The sequence below is a fragment of the Podarcis gaigeae genome, assembly GCF_964106915.1.
Source record: "Podarcis gaigeae genome assembly, chromosome: 15".
In the NCBI taxonomy this organism is placed as follows: domain Eukaryota; kingdom Metazoa; phylum Chordata; class Lepidosauria; order Squamata; family Lacertidae; genus Podarcis; species Podarcis gaigeae.
Genome location: NC_139692.1, coordinates 40,908,714 through 40,930,309, shown reverse-complemented (window position 1 = coordinate 40,930,309; position 21,596 = coordinate 40,908,714). Strand labels below are relative to the sequence as shown.

Here is a 21,596-nt window from a genome sequence, read left to right as displayed (position 1 = left end):
TCATATGTTATTATTAATAAGCAGTTGCTGAAATTGATACTGCTTAGTGTAGTGGAGTGTGGTAGCTTTCAAGCTTTGCTAAAGAGCCCCCATATGTGATGTAAAAGAAACTGCACATTTTCAAAAATTCTGGGTCAAGTCCCAAGTGCAGTTAGTTCACTCTCCAGGCTTGTTTGGCCCTTTTTTCGCTCTGCTTGAACCAAGAATATACTCGAAACTCTCTCCTACAGCTGCCTTTCAGAGAAGCTACTTCTGGGTTTCCTTGATGAGAGGATCAGTCATGATGTAAACAGCTTGTGTAGTGGGAAGACCTTTTCTCTGCCAGGAAACTCATGGGGTGATGCTGATCCAGTTTGTGGCCGTTCAACCCAACCTCTCTCACATATGAGGATAAAATGAGGGTGGAGAATTCAAATTGTCTCCCTGTCAGATTTTTTGCTTGTTTGTTTGTTTGTTTCAAGCAAGGCTTAAAAAGCAGTTTGTGTTACAGTGGGTAGTGATGTACTTTGTGCCTGGGTTGGACTGTGTAATCAACTTTTTTTGTTTATTTATTTTTAGCTGGTGTACGGATGGTCTACCCGGCATGCTTTGTTTTAGTTCCTCAGACAGACATTCCTGTTCCTAGCACTGCTGGGTCAAGCAACTGCTTGGGTGTCCATCAAGTGCCTGCTTCCACAAGAGATCCCGCCATGTCCTCGGTCACTCTGACTCCACCTACGTCCCCAGAAGAGGTTCAGACAGGTAGAGTATAACTCATTCCCCATCCATCAGCTTTGTCATACTTAAAATCTACAAAGGCGAGGTACTGTTTTGACATGTTCTCCCTGCCCAAATAGCCTCTCATCAGCAAGACATAAAGCATGGGTAGGTAAACTAAGGCCCGGGGGCAGGATCCGGCCCAATTGCCTTCTAAATCCAGCCTGCAGACGGTCTGGGAATTAGCGTGTCCTTTTATTTAAAATGCATCTTTGGGTTATTTGTGGGGCATAGGAATTCGTTCATTTTTATTTTTATTTTTCAAAATATAGTCTGGCCCCCCACAAGGTCTGAGGGACAGTGGACCGGCCCCCTGCTGAAAAAGTTTGCTGACCCCTGACATAAAGTAATGGTTAATACCATGATTATTTTTTGACATTTATATCCTGCCTTTCTTCCATCATGGAACCAAAGGGGCAGCTGATGTGATTCCCAAGGCACTGACTAAACCCAGGTCTGCTCATCTTGAGCAAGGTGTGCTTTCAAACCCCTACCCTTAGACAATGAAATCCAAAGGATACCTTCTGAGTGCATGCTGCTGTCCATTCTCAGTCCCTGGTGCTTTGATGAGGTTTTCCATGGTAAATTGGAGAGTAGAAAGCAGGAATGTGCGGGAGAGATAGACGAGATTGCACTCCATGCAATCTGTCATGATAAAAACTACAGACTTCTGAGCACAAGTGTCTGTAGGTTTGACCATTCACGGTGGGTGTGCATGCTTCAAAACTGGATAGAACCTAGTTATCGTCTCTTACTTTTGTTCCATACTTTGAAACTTGCATTTGTTCAGTATACTTCAAAATACTTCAGTATTTGAAGTATTACTTCAATTTTTTTCTATTTTTAACTATATTGCATGATCTTATGTTTTTATTGCCATAAAATTCTTTGAGAGAGAGATGAATGAAACTGTTGTTGTTTAGTCATCTTAGTCGTGTTCGACTCTCCGTGACCCCACGAACCAGAGCATGCCTTGGAAACTCTCACTTTCTTCTCAAAGCTTCTCCTTTTTTATGCCCATGGAGTTTTCTTGGCAAAATACTGGAGTGGTTTGCCAGTTCCTTCTCCAGGTGGATCACATTTAGTCTAAACTCTCGGCTATGACCTGTCTGTCTTGGGTGGCCCTGCACGACATAGCTCAGAGCTTTTTGGAGTTATTCAAGCCCCTTCGCCATGACAAGGCAGTGATCCATGAAGGGGATGAATGAAATAGTGGTATACAAACAAACAAATAACTTGAGCATAATTTGTGTAATGCTTTGTAATTTGTATATGAGAAATAGACAAAGCCTAATTTAATGTGACACTTTTAGTGCCTTTTTATCTGCTGTGTCCTAGAGTAAGTAATTAAAAGGAAGACAATTTGTTTAAAAAAACAACTATCTGGTGCCTACAAAATGCTGTGGCTGCCTCTGCTTCTGCGCTCTGATTTTTTTTTAAAGCAGATAGGATGGATAAAGTCTAACAGTCTAGTTAACTCTTGTGTTGCCTTCCCTCTTTCTCTTCAGTTGATACTCGTTCAGCCCAGAAGTGGGTGAAGCTCCCTTCTATTTCTGACATATTCAGCTCCGAAAGCATTAGTCACCATGGGGGCAAAATCCCTCGGAAGCTGGCCAATCAAGTGGTTGACAGAGTCTGGCAAGAATGCAATATGAACAGAGCACTGACCAAGTATGTATGAGGTTTTTGTGTGCATATGGAGACATTGTAAAATCTGTACTTAAAAGTGGAACACAGTTGCTTTCAAATGAGTTCAGCCAAAGCTGCACATGTTCCTTAATTGCTTGGTACATTTTAGTGTTTTTAATTTGTTGCTCACCCAAGTCTGAAGACATCAGAGGCATGTAAAGGAGATGGATGGGGATGTGTAAAACACTTTTATCGATTGCTGTATTGGCCAGCTTTCTCTCCCTTCCCATCTCTCCCTTGGCTATGACCCAAGAAAGTGCCACCTCCCATCCTAGAGAAACTAATGTATGTTCCCTAACCTATACTTCCTTTACCCTTCTATCCTAGAAGAAAGTGTGTCAACTTGCTACTCACTAGTAAGAAACTACTTAGGCCCTGGGCAGCAACATGTTTGGAAACTCTCTGTCCAGAGAGTTTTACCCTGAATCTATCTTTGCCCAGCCTATCTCCTCAATTTCCTTCTCCAAATAGCAGGCACACTAGATAAATTAATTTATTCCAGCATTTTTAGGAATAATATTTGATCAAGGCACTAAGAAAGAATACTTCCTTGCTTTCCTCCCTCCATGCTGCCAGGTTAGTCTATTGGATTTGGAATTTGTGTCCTAGCTTAGGAGTTAGATTGGGAAGACTAGGCAGCAAGTGGGAGCAATAGGAAAGCCAGAACAGGTGGTGTATTTAGGTTTTTGTTTTATTTTTTAAAGCTATTTTTATTAAAGCTTGAGCAGCAAACAAAGACAAAACAATATACAAAAGTCAACATCAAATGCCAAGCAGATAACAGGGTGTATTTAGTGGGCAGATAAATCACTCTTTAATGAGAACTGGCAGGCTCTTGGGAAAGGCAGGGAGGAAGATAATGGCCTGTAATGAAGGTTGTTTTCTTTGTATCTGGAGCAGCAGCAAACCTGCACACATGGTGTGGGGACCTGTGGAAGGAGCCATTTCTCTGTTGAGATTCCTAGTTCTAGGTGGTGCTGTTAAGCTGTGCAGTTAAGCCATTCCCTTGCTGGAATTTGGACCAGCATTTTGGTTTCCAGCATTGGCCACCCAGATGCTTTGGGGTACACACAAGGAAGGTCTTCTGGTAGTGGTTGCACTTCCTTATCTAGAAGTCAAAAGCAGATTGCCTTTCAATGTGGGAGACTCCATTTAGCTGCCGTGGGCTAACGGTTGCTGATAGGCCTACCCCCTTTCTGCTAATCTAATATTGCACAAAGTTGTGGGTATTGCCACACATCTTGTGGCACTGAATTTCTTGTTTGTTATGCATAGTGTTAAAAGCTCCTTCTTTTTTCTTTCTTTTTTGTAAAGCCTGAAGCAGCTGCCAGTCAACCTCATTTGTGTGAGACTTATATGAGAGGGAGGGAAACTTCACGTGAATCATAATTTTATAGATAGCTATGAAGTCCCCCTCATAGTCACACTTTTTCCTAATTAGTCAACATTAAAAACTGAAACAATATATAGAAATGGCCCTCTCAATTGTAGCAGTTTAATTGTAGCTCGGGTTGCGAATGTGATCCGTGCAGGAGGCCATTTTGCAACCCGCAGCGTTTGCAACCTGCAGCGCCGCATCTGCGCACGTGTGGGTCGTGATTCAGCACTTCTGTGCATGCGCAAGCGCCAAAACCTGGAAGTAATCTGTTCCGGTACTTCCGGGTTCGGCGCGGTGTGCAACCCAAAATCGCGCAAACAGAAGTGTCTGTAACCCAAGGTATGACTCTACTACACTGGATTGATATGGTAAATGTTGTCTGCGTTTCCCTGAAAGTTTTCATCTGTGTGTGTACACACACACACATTGTAAGTCCACAAAAGGTACTAACTTGAAAGGTATTTTGCTGCCTGGCAAAACACGTGTTGTTGTTGTTTAGTCATTTAGTCGTGTCCGACTCTTCGTGACCCCCTGGACCAGAGCACGCCAGGCACTCCTGTCTTCCACTGCCTCCCTCAGTTTGGTCAGACTCATGCTGGTAGCTTCGAGAACACTGTCCCACCATCTCATCCTCCATCGTCCCCTTCTCCTTGTGCCTTCCATCTTTCCCAACATCAGGGGCTTTTCCAGGGAGTCTTCTCTTCTCATGAGGTGGCCAAAGTCTTGGAGCCTCAGCTTCAGGATCTGTCCTTCCAGTGAGCACTCTGGGCTGATTTCCTTCAGAATGGATAGGTTTGCTCTTCTTGCAGTCCATGGGACTCTCAAGAGTCTCCTCCAGCACCAGAATTCAAAAGCATCAATTCTTTGGCGATCAGCCTTCTTGATGGTCCAGCTCTCACTTCCATACATCACTACTGGGAAAGCAAAACACATGCCTGTTAGTCATTTGTGGTACAACATCAGCTTCAAAGAGAGAAAAATCCAGCTTGTCCAAATATGATTCTTTCTAGACACAGGTGAACCAGGAAAGTATATAGATTCAGTAATTATATGATCCACCACAGATTCATGTTTTCTCCACAATTTTCATCAGTTTACTTAAAAGAAGAATTTCTCTCCCAAATGCAATGCAGGAGGAAGTATTCTGCTACATCAAATGGCGTATGTGAAGATGAGACAGTTGACAAAATGTCATTTTGGGAGTTTGTTGAAGCCACGCAGAGGACAAATTGCACTTGCTCAAGGTAAAGTTTGCAGAACATTCAGTTGTAGTGTGTAAAACTATGAAGGAATCTTTCTGGATCCATTTTATAAAAATTATAAAACAGTAAGAAGGTAACATGTTGGTCAATACGGTAAGCTAACAGACTAGGTGTAAAGGCTCTTTGGAACTTTATTTTATTTAGTGCATTGGTCTTTAACTGGTGAGCTGGGATCCACTAACAGGGTTTGGAACTAAGATGAGGCACAACAGCACTACCACCATACAAATATATGGTAAAAAGATAGAAAGAAATTGTTCTCCAAATGCATTAAGGATGGATTAAATGCACTGGATTAAAGATGGGTCTTGGGTCTAAAAGAGTTGAAGATGACTGATTTAGTGGATTTGTAGCCTGCTTTTTGACTACAAGTCAAATGGGTAATGGGTATATTAAATGGGCAATGGATACATTAAAAACCATATGCTTAAGACAAAGGAAATCTAGCCCAGCTAGAGCAAGCATAGGTAGCTGGTGTTTTCTCTGCTTGTTTTTCCTTCTTTTGGGACTTTCCCTGAGGGCAGTTGGTAATAGGTGGGCCAGAGGACAGTCTAGGTCAGGCATAGGCAAACTCGGCCCTCCAGATGTTTTGGGACTACAACTCCCATCATCCCTAGCTAACAGGACCAGTGGTCAGGGATGATGGGTATTGTAGTCCCAAAACATCTGGAGTGCCGAGTTTGCCTATGCCTGGTCTAGGTGGAACAGCAGCAGCATCTTGATATGTTATCCTGCCTCCTTCTCTGTCCTCTCTTTTTACTTGGTTGTAAATGCTTCATTAAGGCATACATATTTGCCAATAGCTGTAGGAGGAATGTGTTCCCCTGTGGCAACATAATGCTTAACCATTATTAAGCATTGCATCTGAATGCCTAAACCACAGTTAAGGACTGATGGAAATCAGGATGGGAAGCCACAGTTGGAAGTGGGTTTGCAAACAATGACTTCCGCTAACTGTGGGTAAGCATCGCGTGTGCACTCAGAAAACTGTGGTTAAGGCAGTTTTGCCGCCTCTTCATGCCCTCTGCTACTAAGGTGACTAGTTGGTGTCTCCGTGTTCATAAGCTGCAAAGGTAAGGCTTAACTCACCGAGCTAAACCACAAAGCAGTATAGTAATCATGGACAAGTGTTACGTCTGCATATCAACATATTTAGCTGAATTCACTTTTGTGTAATGGTTGCCGAAATGTGAAATGCTACTGGCACTTAACAGTACAGATGATTCCCACCCCAATTCTCTCTCCTGTCCCTCTTTAGGTACAAAAGTCTCAAGCCAAGACTTGCGATTCAGCAGGGGCCAGTGCCACCTGTGGGCCAGCAACAGCAAGCAGCTCCAAAGCACAAGGCAAATGAGAAGCAAGAGAAAGGAGATAAGCCCCAGAAACGTCCTTTGACCCCATTTCACCATCGTGTTTCCATCACTGATGACATTGCCATGGAGGCGGACTCGGCCAATCAGAGGCTTGTGATTACCACGTCCGATAACCAAGTGAGGTTTTCAAATCTCAGAACTAATGATGTAGCAAAGACTCCTCAGATGCATGGCACTGAAATGGCAAATTCTCCCCAGCCACCTCCCCTTAGTCCTCACCCGTGTGATGTTGCTGATGAAGGGGCAACTAAAACTCCTTCCACTCCCCAGAGCCAGCATTTCTATCAGATGCCAACTCCAGATCCTTTAGTTCCTTCAAAAACAATGGAAGACAGGATAGAGGGCTTGTCTCAGACTTTCCCAGCTCAATTCCCAGAAGTTATAGAGCCCACAATGTATGTTGGTGCAGCGGTGAACTTGGAAGAAGAAGATGCAGATTCCACATGGAAGTATTACAAGGTTCCAAAGAAAAAGGACGTGAATTTCTTGCCACCACAACTCCCAAGTGAAAAGTTCAAGGATGACCCTATGGGATTTGCAGGGTCAGACAACTTACCTTCAGCTACAGAGTAAGCATACCTTATGTTTTAACTTCTAAAAGCAGAATTTGCATCTAATCCAAAAACCTTTTAGTTCTTATGAGAAGATAATTTTGTTTTCCTTTCTATTATCATGGTTCAGAAAGAGCGGAACTTGAGGTTCTGCTGTGGGCATTTTAATTGTGAATGTCCAGGATAAAAATGCAGAAGTATTCACTCAATTGTGTATATGTATGAGTACTAGAAAATTCAAATTCTCATTCAGAGTGTGAGAGGTCCTGTATTCAAATCCTAGAGGGATTGGATGATTGTACCATTTGAATTTGGTGGGAGGGGCACAGCATGGGGCTGGAGTATGTGGTTTGCATGCAGAAGCTCGTAGGTTTTATTCCCTGGCATTTCCAAGTTCAAAGGATCTCAAGTAACAAGTGCTGGGAAAGAAATCTGAGACCTTGGAAGTTACTGCTTGTCAAAAGATAATACTGGGCTAGATGGCTTAAATTATATGTTCAACTAATTTTTGCAGTTTTCTCCTGCTTGGAGATTTTTATTCTCTTTATAAAAAGCCACTTGAGTGATAGCCCAGGTCTGCTATAGAGCCAACCTGGTCCAAGAACTCCACCGTATGCTATTAAGATTTGGAAGCTTTTGTATTTCCTTCAGAGAGGACTATGTAACTAGGAGTGTGTCAAATTCTTGAAAGTGGACCTACCATTTAATTGAATACCTCTTGGTGTTCGCTGCTAAAAGAGCTATTATTTATAAATGAAATACCAGTTTTAAAATGCAGCTTATGCTGTGGACTTAAAACCACAAAATATTTGAATTGGTCTGCCTTTGTTTCCCTTGTTCTTTGTGGCTGATGAATCTCCTTTATTTGTTATGAATAAAAAGCTCTGTTTCAGCTAGATGATTTATCATAGTTTCCATTCTAGATTTTTGTTTTCACTTCAGTCAAAAGCAAAATCCCTTTGTGGGTTTCCCAGCTTCTAAGCTTGTAACTAACTCTGCAATACATTGGAATCTGTGGAATGAAAAGGGAAATTATGTCCTCTGATTTTTAAAGGGAACATGACTGAAGTTAACTTCTTTTTGAGCTTTCTCACTTATCTCTTGCCCCATGTCTGTTGGATCTGTTGGAGAGTGTTTTCTTTGATATCAGAGTATCAGCAAGATTTATATCTTGTTCCTATCCTGTGTGCTCAGAGCAGCTAACTTGAGTTTGAAATTATAGAAATGGCTCCTTAATTGACTTGCAATAGAAACTAATCATAGAAATGGAACCTGGAAAGGGGAGTGGGAAAAGAAGGGGATGGGGTGGGGGTGCAGTCTTGAGACTTGGCTTTGAAAGACTAGCTTTCAAGCTGCTTTTAAAAAGTGTCTGTGTGAGGAATCATTTTTGAATGGGGTTGGGTTGCAGGAGGGATGGTTCTGTGCTGTTCTGGTGTCTTTGTTTGGCTCTCCTCTAGCCCCTGTTCTCAGGGCAGTTGCTCAACATCACCACTTCTTACCTTTCACAGTTGGAACCAGAGGTCTGTGGCCTGTGCAAAGATGGCACCTTTCACTTGCCCTTATCTCTTGTCACTTTTTGACTCCCTTCTCATCTCATGTTTGCTTAATGCTAGGCCAGCGGTCAGCAACCTTTTTCAGCCGTGGGCCCACCGTCCCTCAGAACTTGTGGGGGGCCAGACTATATTTTGAAAAAAATATAAACAAATTCCTACACCCCACAAATAACCCAGACATGCATCATTTTAAATAAAAGCACACATTCTACTCATGTAAAAACACCAGGCAGGCCCTATAAATAACCCAGAGATACATTTTAAATAAAAGGACACATTCTACTCATGTAAAAGCATGCTGATCCCTGGACCGCCCGCAGGCAGGATTGAGAAGGCCCACTGGCCTTAGGTTGCTACACCTGTTCTAGGCTTTGTCACATATAACCTGGCAGCAAACCTTGGGTTTATCCCTAAAAGTACATTGGCTATAGCTACCTACTGAAACTTGGCACAGTAATGAGTTTATCTGCATGAGACACGTGCTTATCAACTCATGTTTGTCCACACTTTTGAAGTTTTCAAGTATGTGCTTAAAACATCTTTGTTGTATACTTGTAAACATCAGTGCCCAACGTCCTATGAGTGCTAGTTAAGTGGCAGCAGGGAGAGTTTTTTGAGGGGTCGTATTCTTGTTCCTGTATGTCTAGAAGGGGATCATTTCTTTCTTTCTTTCTTTTTTTTTGTTTTTCCATTGTGCAAAGGCTTCATAGCAACCTTTTTTGTAATTCATCCTCCTTTCTAACCAACAGTGAACTTAATTGTCCTTGATTACTGCTGAATCTCAAAAGAGCTGTTATGTTCCTGAAATAATCCTGGCATAAGGAACTTGCAACTCGTGTGTCTGAAGTATTCTAAGACAATCATAGGAGATGTGTACAGCTGCTGTTGAGACATGAAAATAGAGGGAGATGAAAGGGGCACAAAGCTGGATTGCCTCTGAATGAGCTAATGAAAATAAAGGCAGAGCCCACCTGTAATTGTTGGATTTAAGTGGGCATTTAAATCTAGAACTAGAAGTTTGAAAATACATTCATTGATTTTATCCTGAGACTGGAAGCAGCCCACCAACACTTAATAGTTCCTTTTCCCTCCATATTGGTAGAAGAAAAATTAATAAGCTTCTCATTTATTTATTTTTTATTTATTAAATTTGTATACCTCCCTTAATCCATAAATCTCAAGGATTTTCAACATAAAAATACAAGATAAAAAACACAAAATACGTAATAAAAACAAAAAATCCCACACAAACCAATAAGCTCTACAGTTTTGTAAAAGCTGAGTGTGCTGCTTGCAACTGTCGCTCATCCTTTGTGCATCAGCTGTTAGCTGCTTGGTAACATTTTCAAACTCTGAATAATATTCAGCTGTTCTTTTGCTCTTTTTCAAGGGTAAGGAAACATGCATTTCCTTTTCGATCTCATTTTGGTTTAGTTTGTGATCTTATTCTGAAGGCAGGTGCCAATTTAACAAAACAATGCTGTCAGCAGGTTTCCTGTGCTGTCGTCTTTCCAAAAAGTTGTTTTGCTTCTGGACAAGATAGTTTTTAAAAATAGAAATAAATCTGAATAGTGCCTTACAAATGGTCTTCCGAGGAACTTTGTTGTTCATGAATGAGAAGATCAGTAAAATTGTCTGTTACCGTTCTTTCCCTCTTGAGTATATTCTGTGGCCTGATCTCTGCACAAGAAATGGCTTAGGATCAGGATATCGAAAGAATTGCGTCCTACCTTATGAGCCTTCCACACAGCTCAGATCAGGGGAAGAGCCATAGCTCAGTGGTAGGCCATCTGCCTTGCATGCAGAAAGTTCCATGTTTGATCCCTGGGGTCCAAGTAGGACTGGGAAAAGCTCCTGCTGGAGACCTAGAAGAGTCACTGCCTAACTATATATATATATATATATATATATATATATATATATATATATATATAGGCAGTGCTGAGCTAGAGATGGGCCAATGGTCTGTTTTTGGTATATCCTATATTCCTGTCTGGGCAGAAGATGTTTCATGTCTCACTGCTCCCTGAAGTGCAGTTGGTGGGAATACACATGACAGGACCTTGTCTGTTGCCTCACCTAGGTTGTAGAACATCCTGCCTTGGGAAATCCATTTTGTTCCCTCCTGGTAGCAGTTTGCTTGAAGCTGATGGTTCTGAGCCAGGAGGCTTTTGAATTAGATACTGGTTTTTCTCCTCTCCACTGTGAAGTCGTGTTATCTGCAGCCCGTTAAGTATTTTTTTACTGTTGCAAATTCCAGTGTTCATAGACGGCTTTTTTTTTAATATGTAAGCCACCTTGGCCGTCTCTATTTGGGGCAGAGATGCAGGATATAAATATCTAGAATAACAGTGAAGGCCAGCATCCCTGCAACAGCAAACAACTTGACATTGGAAGGTAAAAAGTATTGAAATTGCTAGTGTGTGGTGTTGCTAAGGGTCATGAGAGCATCCCAGCTGCTTCCAGATAGAAATGCCAGCTGTCTTTAATGCTCAGTTGCAGCCAGTTTGTTGCCCACCTGAGAGGCGGTTTAGGAAAAGACCTACTACAGGACTTGATCAAATGTGTCTCTGTGGCCAGGGAGGGCAGGCTGAAGCTCCTGTTAGTTGGAAAATCCACTGTGCAAAGTTATCCTCAAGTTACTGGAGGCCTGGGAAGAGCATGCTCCAAATGGTCATGCTTGAAACAGATTGATTATATTTTCATCTACCACAGTAGTTTGAGGATGTATAAAGCACCGAAAAGTGTGTTCTTGTTTTCACTTCCTGGGCTTGAGGTTGTTTATCTCTTTTAACGTGCCTGTGGCCTAGTTCTCACAGTAGTGGTGAACCTTTGTCTGCTGTAGCATTGCAAGTCTGCAGGTGGGGGCTTGCATGACTGAGTTAAGAGGAGCATTCACTCATGGAGGCCCCCACCTGCAGCCCAGACAGAGGGTTACCACCACCATGAGAAACAGGCTTAGTTTGCAGAGAATCTTCTGGTTCTTTTTAAGCTCTTGCTCAGCAGCTTGCTTTTCTGGAGAGGACACTTTAAGGTGGTAAAGAAGGCCATGGACCAGCACCTCAACCATCCTCCTCCTGTTTTGGTGTGCAGGTTGGGTCAGCTGACCCGGTGCCTTTTCCTCCACACCTCCTTTGTCTCTCGCTCTGCAGTGGGAGGACCTGGTTTGCAGATCTTAGGAGATTTGGTCAGGGCTCCCTGGGTGCTGACCCATATATTAGACCTTGGGTTCCAGTTCAATCTGCTGACAGCCTTTCAGTTCAGAGACTACTTCTTATAAGTGTCTTGCAAGTACTTTCATAAAGCAACAGTATTTTTTAAAATTATTTTTAGCCTGCTAGATGCCTGCATTAGCCAGTTATGGCTTAACTGAACTACCTAATGTAAAGTTTCATTGTCTGAATAGCCTTCCAGTGGTCTTACTGGCTATAAGCGACTGCAAAACTTTGAGCCTTTAAAAAAAAAGGTTTGCTAATGTGTTTCTAAATGGATACCACTGGTTATTATTCAGATTGCAAATGTTTAACCCAAGGATGGGTTGACTTCACTTGCTGTGTTTATGAAGCCCCATTCAGCTGCTCAAGCTCCTCACATGTAAAAAACACTCAAGAGGAAGTGAAGATGTGCTGCTAAGACCTGCCCCATTGCCGTGGAAGTGCTTCCCGAACTCCGTCCTCCCTCTGACCACTTGAAATTTGCTGGTTGTCTTGGCAGGCCACTTAGCTGTTTTTCCATCGGTTATAACAATTGCAATGTGCTGTGATAGATGCTCTATATTTTTAATTGTATTTGTTACTGTTTCCTTTGTTTGTTACATTGTATTTTATTGCATTCCAATTTGTACTCCATATAACTCAAATTGCAACACAGAAACATAAAGCGTAAGAAATAAAAGCAGCAGTAAAAACACAGTTAAAAAAATTAAAATGAATATTTAATGCGGGCTTGCCTCGAACCACCTGAATGAAGCTTTGGTGGTCCACTGAGCTCAGCTCTACAGAATGAAACCCTCCATGAGTTTGAGGATGACAGTCTGAAGCAGAGTCTCTTCTGCACATGGAGGCCTGCCGGTGCATTTTAAACCCTAAGGAGATTAAATAGATTGAATGGAAATGATCACAGTTAAGGCATGGTCCCAGTGCATGATCTGAAGACACCTGATGCAGCTAGCTAACTGAAGTTAATAAATCTAGGTCTGATCTTCATAACTGCCTTGCTAGATCAGATCAAGTTTCCCTAACTCCTACAAACTTTGCAGAGAGCCCCAGCTGATTTAGTAGAGGCTGGTCAGTGGTCCCCCAGGATACCACAGTCTCTCTCTCCCACTCTAGTCTAAACCATCCATTATCTACAACTGTACTGCTGTATGTTCCTGTGAAGCATATTTCTCTGGTCTTGGTGCACAAAAGGCCTTCATTGCAGAGAATAATGTAAACTCTGGGCAATGAGAGAAGTGGTTTTTGCTTCATTCATTAGCAAAATAGGAATTTTAAGAGAAGAAATCCCTCCTGGAATAATGTCCAGAATAAAATTATGGCATAAGCTTTTGTGAGCTAAAGGCTCTTCATCATGTATCTGATTGTATATTATTTTAACTGATTTTAATACTGTATTTTTGTGTTGTTCAAACTCACCCAGGGACCTTGTGGTGAAAGGCATGTAAGAAAATAATAGTAATAATAAACTGTACTGTACCAGTATGGCAGTTACTGAAGTGCTAATTGGTTTGATACTGATAAACATAAGCAAAAGCTGAGATGTGAATAGTGCTGTCCTTTTTAAAGACCTCATTGTAAAGTGCTGGGAAAGAAGAGCTGACATAAGCCATGTACTAATTAGGAATGGACATAAAGACTTTTAAAATACCAAATTGATAATAACTCATATGAAAAAACCAGGAAGAAGAAATCCACTGTTGTCTAGAGTAGTTGTGGGACTCTAGTGAATTTTATAATTTTGTGGGGGTGGGGTGGGGGTTGGATTCCACTATGTGTGTGGTGTTGGGGGAAAACTTGTAAGGTATGGTGCTTAAATGTGTTAGAGTTGGACAGCAGACAGCTGAGCTCCCTGCACAGCCATGAAACTCACTGGGTGATCTTTGCTTTGGTTGAACTGTGCTGACCAGCCCACCTCTCCTGGGGTAATAAATGTTGTCTTGAGCACATTGGAGGAAAGATGGGTTACAATTTGAGAAGCGATTAAAGGTTTTAATCACTGGAAGGGTTTTGGCATATGGTTTCTATTCATTGTAACCTCTTTTTTTTCCCTGTGTACAGGTTAATGGTGCAATGTAGAAAACCTTTAAAAGTCTCTGATGAATTGGTGCAGCAGTACCAGAGCAAGAACCAGTATCTAGCAGCAATAGTAGCTGACCAGGAACCTGAAATGGATCCGTATGCATTTGTTGATGGAGATGAAGAGTTCCCTTTTCCTGATAAAAAGGACAGGCAGAACAGCGAGCGAGAAGCTGGGAAAAAGCACAAGGTGAGTGAAAGGTCTGGGTGAAGCCCAGCACAGGGAATGAGGGACCAGGAGCATATGCAGAAACAGTAAGTGAGGAGCACACATCAGCCAAGAGGATGTAGAGCCTTGCAACTAGTTCTGTGACCCCAAAGGGATTGCAGAGTAATAGAATTGTAGAGTTGGAAGGTACCCCGAGGGTCATCTAGTACAACCCCTGCACTGCAGAAATCTCAGCTAAAGCATGCACGTGTGTCTTTGTGTTTCTCAAAAAGCAGTCTCAGTGCCTTGCCCCATGTCACACGGTCACCTGTTTATGATAAATGATAGGGCATAGGGAAGAAGAAGAGGAGTTTGGATTTGATATCCCACTTTATCACTACCTGAAGGAGTCTCAAAGCAGCTAACATTCCCTTCCTCCCCCACAACAAACACTCTGTGAGGTGAGTGGGGCTGAGAGACTTCAGAGAGAAGTGTGACTAGCCCAAGGTCACCCAGCAGCTGCATGTGGAGGAGCGGAGATGCAAACCCAGTTCACCAGATTGCGAGTCTATTGCTCTTAACCACTACACCACACTGGCTCTAGTAGCAAGCGATGGGGAAGAACTTTGCCCAAGAACAAGTGCCTGTAAGAGTAGGCAATATCAGGCAGAAGGGACAACTAATACTCTTGTATCTGAAAGGCTCTTGGACTTCTACTTGAAGAGCTACTGCCAGTTGAAATTGACCAATTTTCACTAAATTGGTGCCTTTGAACTGTTTTGGACAACAATTCCCATTGGCCCTGACTGGCACATCCGAAAAGTGCCTAGTTGGTGAAAACTGCCTGACTCTGTATAAGGCAGCTTTATATGTTAAATAACTCATGTGGTGCAGTCACATACTCATGCGGCCTGCTGCCCCCTTTTGTTGTTTGCAGGCTGAAGATGGGACACCTAATGTTGGAGAGGATGCGATGTCACTGTTTAGCCCCTCTGTCAAACAAGGTAACACTGCTGTTTTGAAACACATGCTGTTTGTTTTAAAAACTAGATAGAACAACAAGTATGCATTGGTTTATTTGATAGTAAAGGTAAAGGGACCCCTGACCTTAGGTCCAGTCGACTCTGGGGTTGCGGCGCTCTAGGGTTGCGGCTGAGGGAGCCGGCGTACAGCTTCCCGGTCATGTGGCCAGCATGACTAAGCCGCTTCTGGCAAACCAGAGCAGTGCACGGAAACGCCATTTACCTTCCCACCGGAGTGGTTCCTATTTATCTACTTGCACTTTGACGTGCTTTCAAACTGCTAGGTGGGCAGGAGCAGGGACCGAGCAACGGGAGCTCACCCTGTTGCAGGGATTTGAACCGCTGACCTTCTGATCGGCAAGTCCTAGGCTCTGTGGTTTAACCCACAGCGCCCCCCGTGTCTCTCTATTTGATAGTAGGTTCTCTAATTAAACTATATTGTCTAAACTGCTAGAACAAAGTCCATTGCTGAGCCTTTGATCTCTCTCCTTTCAGCAATAGATGCCCAGCGTATTCCCCCTCACAATCGCACGGCGTCAACTAGTTTGTTTCATGAAAATGACCTGGTTGTCTCTTACACTGACCTTGACAATCTCTTCAACTCTGATGAAGATGAGCTAACAGTAAGTGGCTTGATAAGATATGTTTCATAGCTTCATATTGTTGTGGGGGTCAAGAAGCACCACATGACAGCAAGCGCAGTGTTGAACTAAAAACAAGAAAAAAATTGAACCTGTTTTCCTGTTTGCAGTTTCTGAGCCATTCTGATAACTCTCCAATTGAGCTGGATCTGTTTGTATAATCTTAAGCCTTTCCCTATAACTGTTGTCTGTAAAGTGAGTTATGCGTTTTTGGGTTATTTGTTGACTTGAATCTGCAAAGCAGCTGAAGCAGAGTCAGTACCTTAGTAAGGGAACTGCTCAAATAGTATAGATTGAAGGAGGCAGTTTGCATAATAAGTCTTAGCCGAGAGTTGCTGAATGACAGACATGCATTGTGCAAATGGGCTCTTGCTTCACACTTCATCTTTATCAGCCTCCTAAGTGAGGTCAGTGAGGCTGCTGACGGAAACAGCTTGCTTAGATGATCCATTGCCTGGATGATATGGGGCCCAGAGTTGCGTAGGAAAGTCTTCTAAATAAGTGCAATGTTTGTTTCTGTGTGCAACATTTCCTCAAATTTCAGTGGCTATGTTGAAATTTTAACTTAAATCCCCCTCTTTTTAACTCTGCAAATAATGTTTATCCTGCAGCATGATTTGGAGCAGATTCTGTTTATTTACTTGGCTGTTTGGTTGTAAAATTTGTCAACCTTGTTGTTATTGTCTGGTGCTGTGATTTGGATGTTTAAAGTTGCTTCGCATATACATTTTCTGGAAAAGTGAACTAAAATGGCTGGCATCCTAAGAGGTAATTTAGGCACACCCAAGGGCTTGAGCAGGCATTGTGAGCTTTCTGCCTGCTTTGAATCAAAGGGCACATCCAATATAAACTGCTTTTGAAACTCCTGCCTGTTTCTGAATTTACCCATGACATGGCACGGTTTTTAAAGCTGCAAAGTCATTGCTATTGATGAAGCTGTGCAAGACCTTATTTTTATCCAGCGATACCTGTGGAGTCAGTTTCTTTTATTCCTCTTCCCTCCCTAGCCTGGATCTAAAAGAATGCTGAATGGAGCAGATGACAAATCCAACTGCAAAGAGTCAAAAGCAGGAAACCTGGACCCTTTGTCATGCATAAGTAAGCTGCTTTCTTTTTCCTCTCCTTCCATGACCCCCCAAACACACATACTTTGGGGGAACTTCTGGCTAGCCGCCCACGCCTGGGATGCGGCTGGATTGGTTGCTTGTGCAGTTGATCCCTTCAGAAAACAGGATTGAACTCCTGACATGTTGACAAATGCCCAGGGAGTTTAATCCTGCTTGGTTCAGGTGCACAGGAGATTTCCCTGCAGAGAATCTGCTCTCATTTACTCGATCCCTTCAGAAAGGTCACCATCTCTCACTGCCTCCCTGGCCAACTTTGATAGTTGGGCAGGACCACCCACCAGTCATATTACCTTATGACGTTATGATATCCAATGATTGACAGGCAGGTGTGTCCAAGTCTGCCACATGGCAGGGAGAGAGAAAGATCTGGCCTGCTGGGCCAAAAAAGGTTCCCCACTCCCTGCCCCTACTCTTAGCCCCAGCTAGTTCAAATTGACATGTCTGAGTTTACTACTTCACAAACTAGCTTTTTTTATTGTGTGGCTGCTGCTGCTGCTGCTGCTGCTGCTGCTACAGTTAGCAAGCACCAGTAACATAGAAATGCTTTAAAAAAATAAAAAAAATATTATTACGGTCAAAGACTAGTTCAAGACATTGGAATGCTTTATTTGCATTCTGTGACAGAATTGTAAAATAGCAACATTAATAAGCCAGTGGGGAAGCAGTTTGGCTGTCTTGGGTTGTTGAAAATCTCTAGAAAATTTACTGTTGTGGAATTCAAACTTGGTAGAAGCTGGGTGTGCCTAGCTCCAGAAAACAAGTATTACATTTCAGACGTTGGTTGATAACTGTCCATCTTCCTATGCTCATTTAGCCCCACTGGCTGCTTGTTGATAGTGAGTCACACACATGTTGGGTTGTATCTTTACCTATGATGCACCTACAGCTATCTTTCGCATCTCTTGGTCTTCTGTTCCTGCTGCACAGATATCCCCCCCTCCCCGCAATTCTGTACCCTTGTATGTAAACTACCTACTTGGGAGACCACTTCATGCAATATATTTTGAAGGGCCAAGCTTACACCAAACAGGTAGGATGAATCACATGGGAACTTCCCACACTAGGGTTCACAGTCCCAATATGGGGATTGGGGCACAGGGAAAGAGAACACTAGTGAGGGAAATATTAATGGAGTGTACATTTTATGCTAATGATATAGTTTGGGAATGTGCTGCAGGCAAGCATTTGAAGACACGATAAACTTGCGATAAATGAGAGTAGCTGTGATGTCTGAGCACCCAACATCTCTCTCTTTCTCTCTCTCAAAATCCTTTTAAATCTAAACCAGGCACTGCAGATCTTCATAAAATGTACCCAACACCACCATCCTTGGAGCAACACATTATGGGGTTTTCTCCCATGAATATGAACAACAAGGAATATGGCAGCATGGACACCACGCCTGGAGGGACTGTCTTAGAAGGAAATGGCGCTACTGCTGGTGTTCAGTTCAGGATTGAAGTAGATGAGGGATTCTGTAGCCCCAAACCCTCAGAAATAAAGGTACGTTAAGTTGTCTTTATTACTGTTACTGCTATTATTTAATTTATTCTTAATTTCAGGTAACAAAACATACCCATATAAAGAAAACAGGGCTTAGTAGTTGTACAGAAAAATAGCAGCTGATGTCTGTAGTTTTAGACATTCCAAGAAAGGGAACCAAAGAAAGTGTCTCCTAAAGTTGATAAAGGGATACCATATCTTACAGAACAACCAGTGAGAATGTTAACTGACCATTTTTTGAGCTTAGTTGTTAAATCTATCAGGAAAGTAAAGTTTTTTTCTAGTTTAGATAGATTCTTAGGTGTATACAGAGTTTCAGTCCACTTATTTTGTGCCAATGAAGTAGGTTTGGCAGGGTGTGTATACGCATCAGCTCAGATTTGGTGAAGTTAACAATGAACCCAGATATTTTGCCATTTGTAGCAAGTTGGTGCATAACAGCAGGTAATTAGATTTCAGGATCAGAAAGGAATATGTTCATCATCTACGAGCATATTGATAAGATGCTTCCCCCCCAATTAATTCAAAACCTTAACATCATCATCTGCTTTCAATGCCAAAGCTAAGGGGTTCCATGTTGTCTGGAAATCAGGAATCTCTTTAAGGAGTTTCTCAATAGAAAAAAAATAAAGTTTATATCCAGGGGTCGAATTTCCATTAGAAAGGTTTAGATTTGAATATTCCTCATTGTATTCTGGTGATAACAGGGGCATGGTCTAAGATATTAAGAAGCTGAGAGATAAGGCCTTCTGTGATTAATAAATAATCCAATCTGGTACAATTTTTGCACCTTGCTGACATATGTATAGTTTCTTAGTTCTGCATTGGCTATGCACCAAGCATCAAAGTAGCTGTGTTTATGTAAAATGTTGTAGAGGGATGTTTTAAACGAAGGCAGTTTCCACGGGTTTTGTGATAGATGAGAAGTTCCTGCTTTTATAAAAATAATCATTAAGTACAAGATTTAAGTCACCACCTATTAACACTTCACCTTGTATAAATGAGTGCAGTATTGGAAATGTTACATCCAGAAATTGTTATTGTTGGGTATCAGGTACATAAATAGAGCATAATGTCAGCCAGGAGTTCTCTAACAGACCCTTAAGGAAAATAAATCTTCCAGTGGGATCACTTAGTATATCTTTTAAATAAAAATCAAGTTTGGGAGAAATCCAGATTGCTGACCCCCTACTTTTGGAAGAACCTTTTGAGGGGTACACTTGGGAGGAAGGTTTTTATACCAGTATTGTGGTTTTTTTTATGTGTCTCTTGTAAAAAAATTAAGGTCTGGGTTATCTCACTTTAAAGCAGACCATATCCTTCTTCATTTAATTGGTGTACCCAGGTCATTTACATTCAAAGTTATTGCAGTTAAGTGTGGCATTATAAGGTTAATTTAAAATTATGCAGCATATACCAGGGATGATACTACTGAAACTGCCAAGATTGTTTCAGGGTACTTAGCCAAGATCTTTAAAGCTAAATCTAAAGTTGCCTGATTTAGTCAATGGTGGCTATCTATTTTATATATTGTATGTGTTTGGATTATCAATGTATTTGGATGGCTTTGTATGATTTTATGGTTTTACTGTTTTAACTTAATGCCAGTAAAGCAGGGGTAGTCAACCTTTTTATACCTACTGCCCACTAATACATCTTTCTTGATGGTAAAATTTCCTTACCGCCCACCAGTGCTCGTTGGAAAGAGGATTCAACTTGTGCCGTAGAACCCCCTACTGCCCACCTACCTACAATCCTGAAACGCTCACTAGTGGGCAGCAGGGACCAGGTTGACGGCCCCTGCACTAAAGGCTAGTTTAAAAAACCAACCAGCCAGGCAATAGATGTATTATGCATCATAGTAATTTCAGTGTTATTACCATATTCCATCAGCAAAAAATACAGATGCTCTGAATTTCAAAAGGAATTAACTTCAACATTCAGACTCCCGCCTTCCCCTCCCTAATCCCTCCAGCCTTCCCAACATAATAATCCCTACACCTGTGGTTGGGAGCGGAATAGTTCCTCTTTCGTTCATGAGCCAAATGCTTAGGTGAAATTGGGGAAACGTAAACATTAACCCCCAGGGACGCAGGTGGCGCTGTGGGTTAAAGCCTCAGCGCCTAGGACTTGCCGATCGAAAGGTCGGCGGTTCGAATCCCTGCGGCGGGGTGCGCTCCCGCTGCTCGGTCCCAGCGCCTGCCAACCTAGCAGTTCGAAAGCACCTCCGGGTGCAAGTAGATAAATAGGGACCGCTTACCAGCGGGAAGGTAAACGGCGTTTCCGTGTGCGGCTCTGGCTCGCCAGAGCAGCGATGTCACGCTGGCCACATGACCCGGAAGTGTCTGCGGACAGCGCTGGCCCCTGGCCTCTTGAGTGAGATGGGCGCACAACCCCAGAGTCTGGCAAGACTGGCCCGTACGGGCAGGGGTACCTTTACCTTTACCTTTTAAACATTAACCCCCCTCCCCCCAGAAACAGAACATGTTTTACATGGTTATATTACAGACAAAAATAAAAGAATAATAGCCCAGTTTGTGCCCATTTTGGTAACAGAGCTCATGACTCTTGGTCAAATTTACAGTTGATTGTTTCAGGGGCAGAGAAGAAGCCCTCAGTATGTTGTTTTTGCCTTTTTTGCAGGGTTTTTTTTTTTTACTTGTTTCTCTCCCCCCTCCCTTTTTTTTCATCTGCTGCCAGCCTCCTCCTTTGAGTTCTGTGTCTTCCTCTCCACTGCCTGCTTTTCTCAGTTGTTTGTCTTCATTTGGTTGCAGTCCTGGTTGATTTAATACTTTTTTAGCTTGCAGTTGTGTGAAGGTAGCTTTAGTTACGCCTTCATAAGTTATTAGGTGTTTGAATGGGTAACCCCACCAGTACCTTATGCCTGCTTCACAGAGTGCTGTACTGTAAATTTTAAATAGCTAACCAGGACAATTCTGTCCTGAACCCCAGCTGATAAGAATCTGCAATACCTGTATCAAACCTTTCAGATCATGGTTTGTTTGGAGCAAAGGAAAAACCAATCCACAGTCTGGATATAATGTTAAATCAAGGATCGTAGTTTGTTTTTCCTGCTAGCTAGGGAGAGGAACAGAGTGGGAACAATCTGCACGTTCACGGCTAAACCATTAACTGTGCCATATTGTGATGTGCAAACACACCTAGTATAGACTCAAAATGAGCTTCTAAGCCCAGATCTGGCCCATGTATTATTCTACTTGAACTCAAGCCATCTCCCCTGATTCATAGCCCAGAGGCAGCAAACCAAAGGGACAACTGGCTTTTCTTTTTCCGACTAT

General features: G+C 42.4%; 1 protein-coding gene across 1 annotated transcript in view; it reads left to right on the top strand.

Moving 5' to 3' along the window:
- Positions 1–21,596, top strand: part of MED13 (mediator complex subunit 13) — a 103,091-nt gene that overhangs the window by 58,226 nt on the left and 23,269 nt on the right. Inside the window, exons 6-14 of the mRNA XM_083714985.1 lie at positions 559–741; positions 2,265–2,427; positions 4,957–5,067; positions 6,344–7,027; positions 13,839–14,046; positions 14,942–15,008; positions 15,522–15,649; positions 16,675–16,765; positions 18,083–18,297. Of these exons, the coding sequence (XP_083571111.1) occupies positions 559–741; positions 2,265–2,427; positions 4,957–5,067; positions 6,344–7,027; positions 13,839–14,046; positions 14,942–15,008; positions 15,522–15,649; positions 16,675–16,765; positions 18,083–18,297 (1,850 nt within the window). The remainder of the gene's footprint in view (positions 1–558; positions 742–2,264; positions 2,428–4,956; positions 5,068–6,343; positions 7,028–13,838; positions 14,047–14,941; positions 15,009–15,521; positions 15,650–16,674; positions 16,766–18,082; positions 18,298–21,596) is intronic.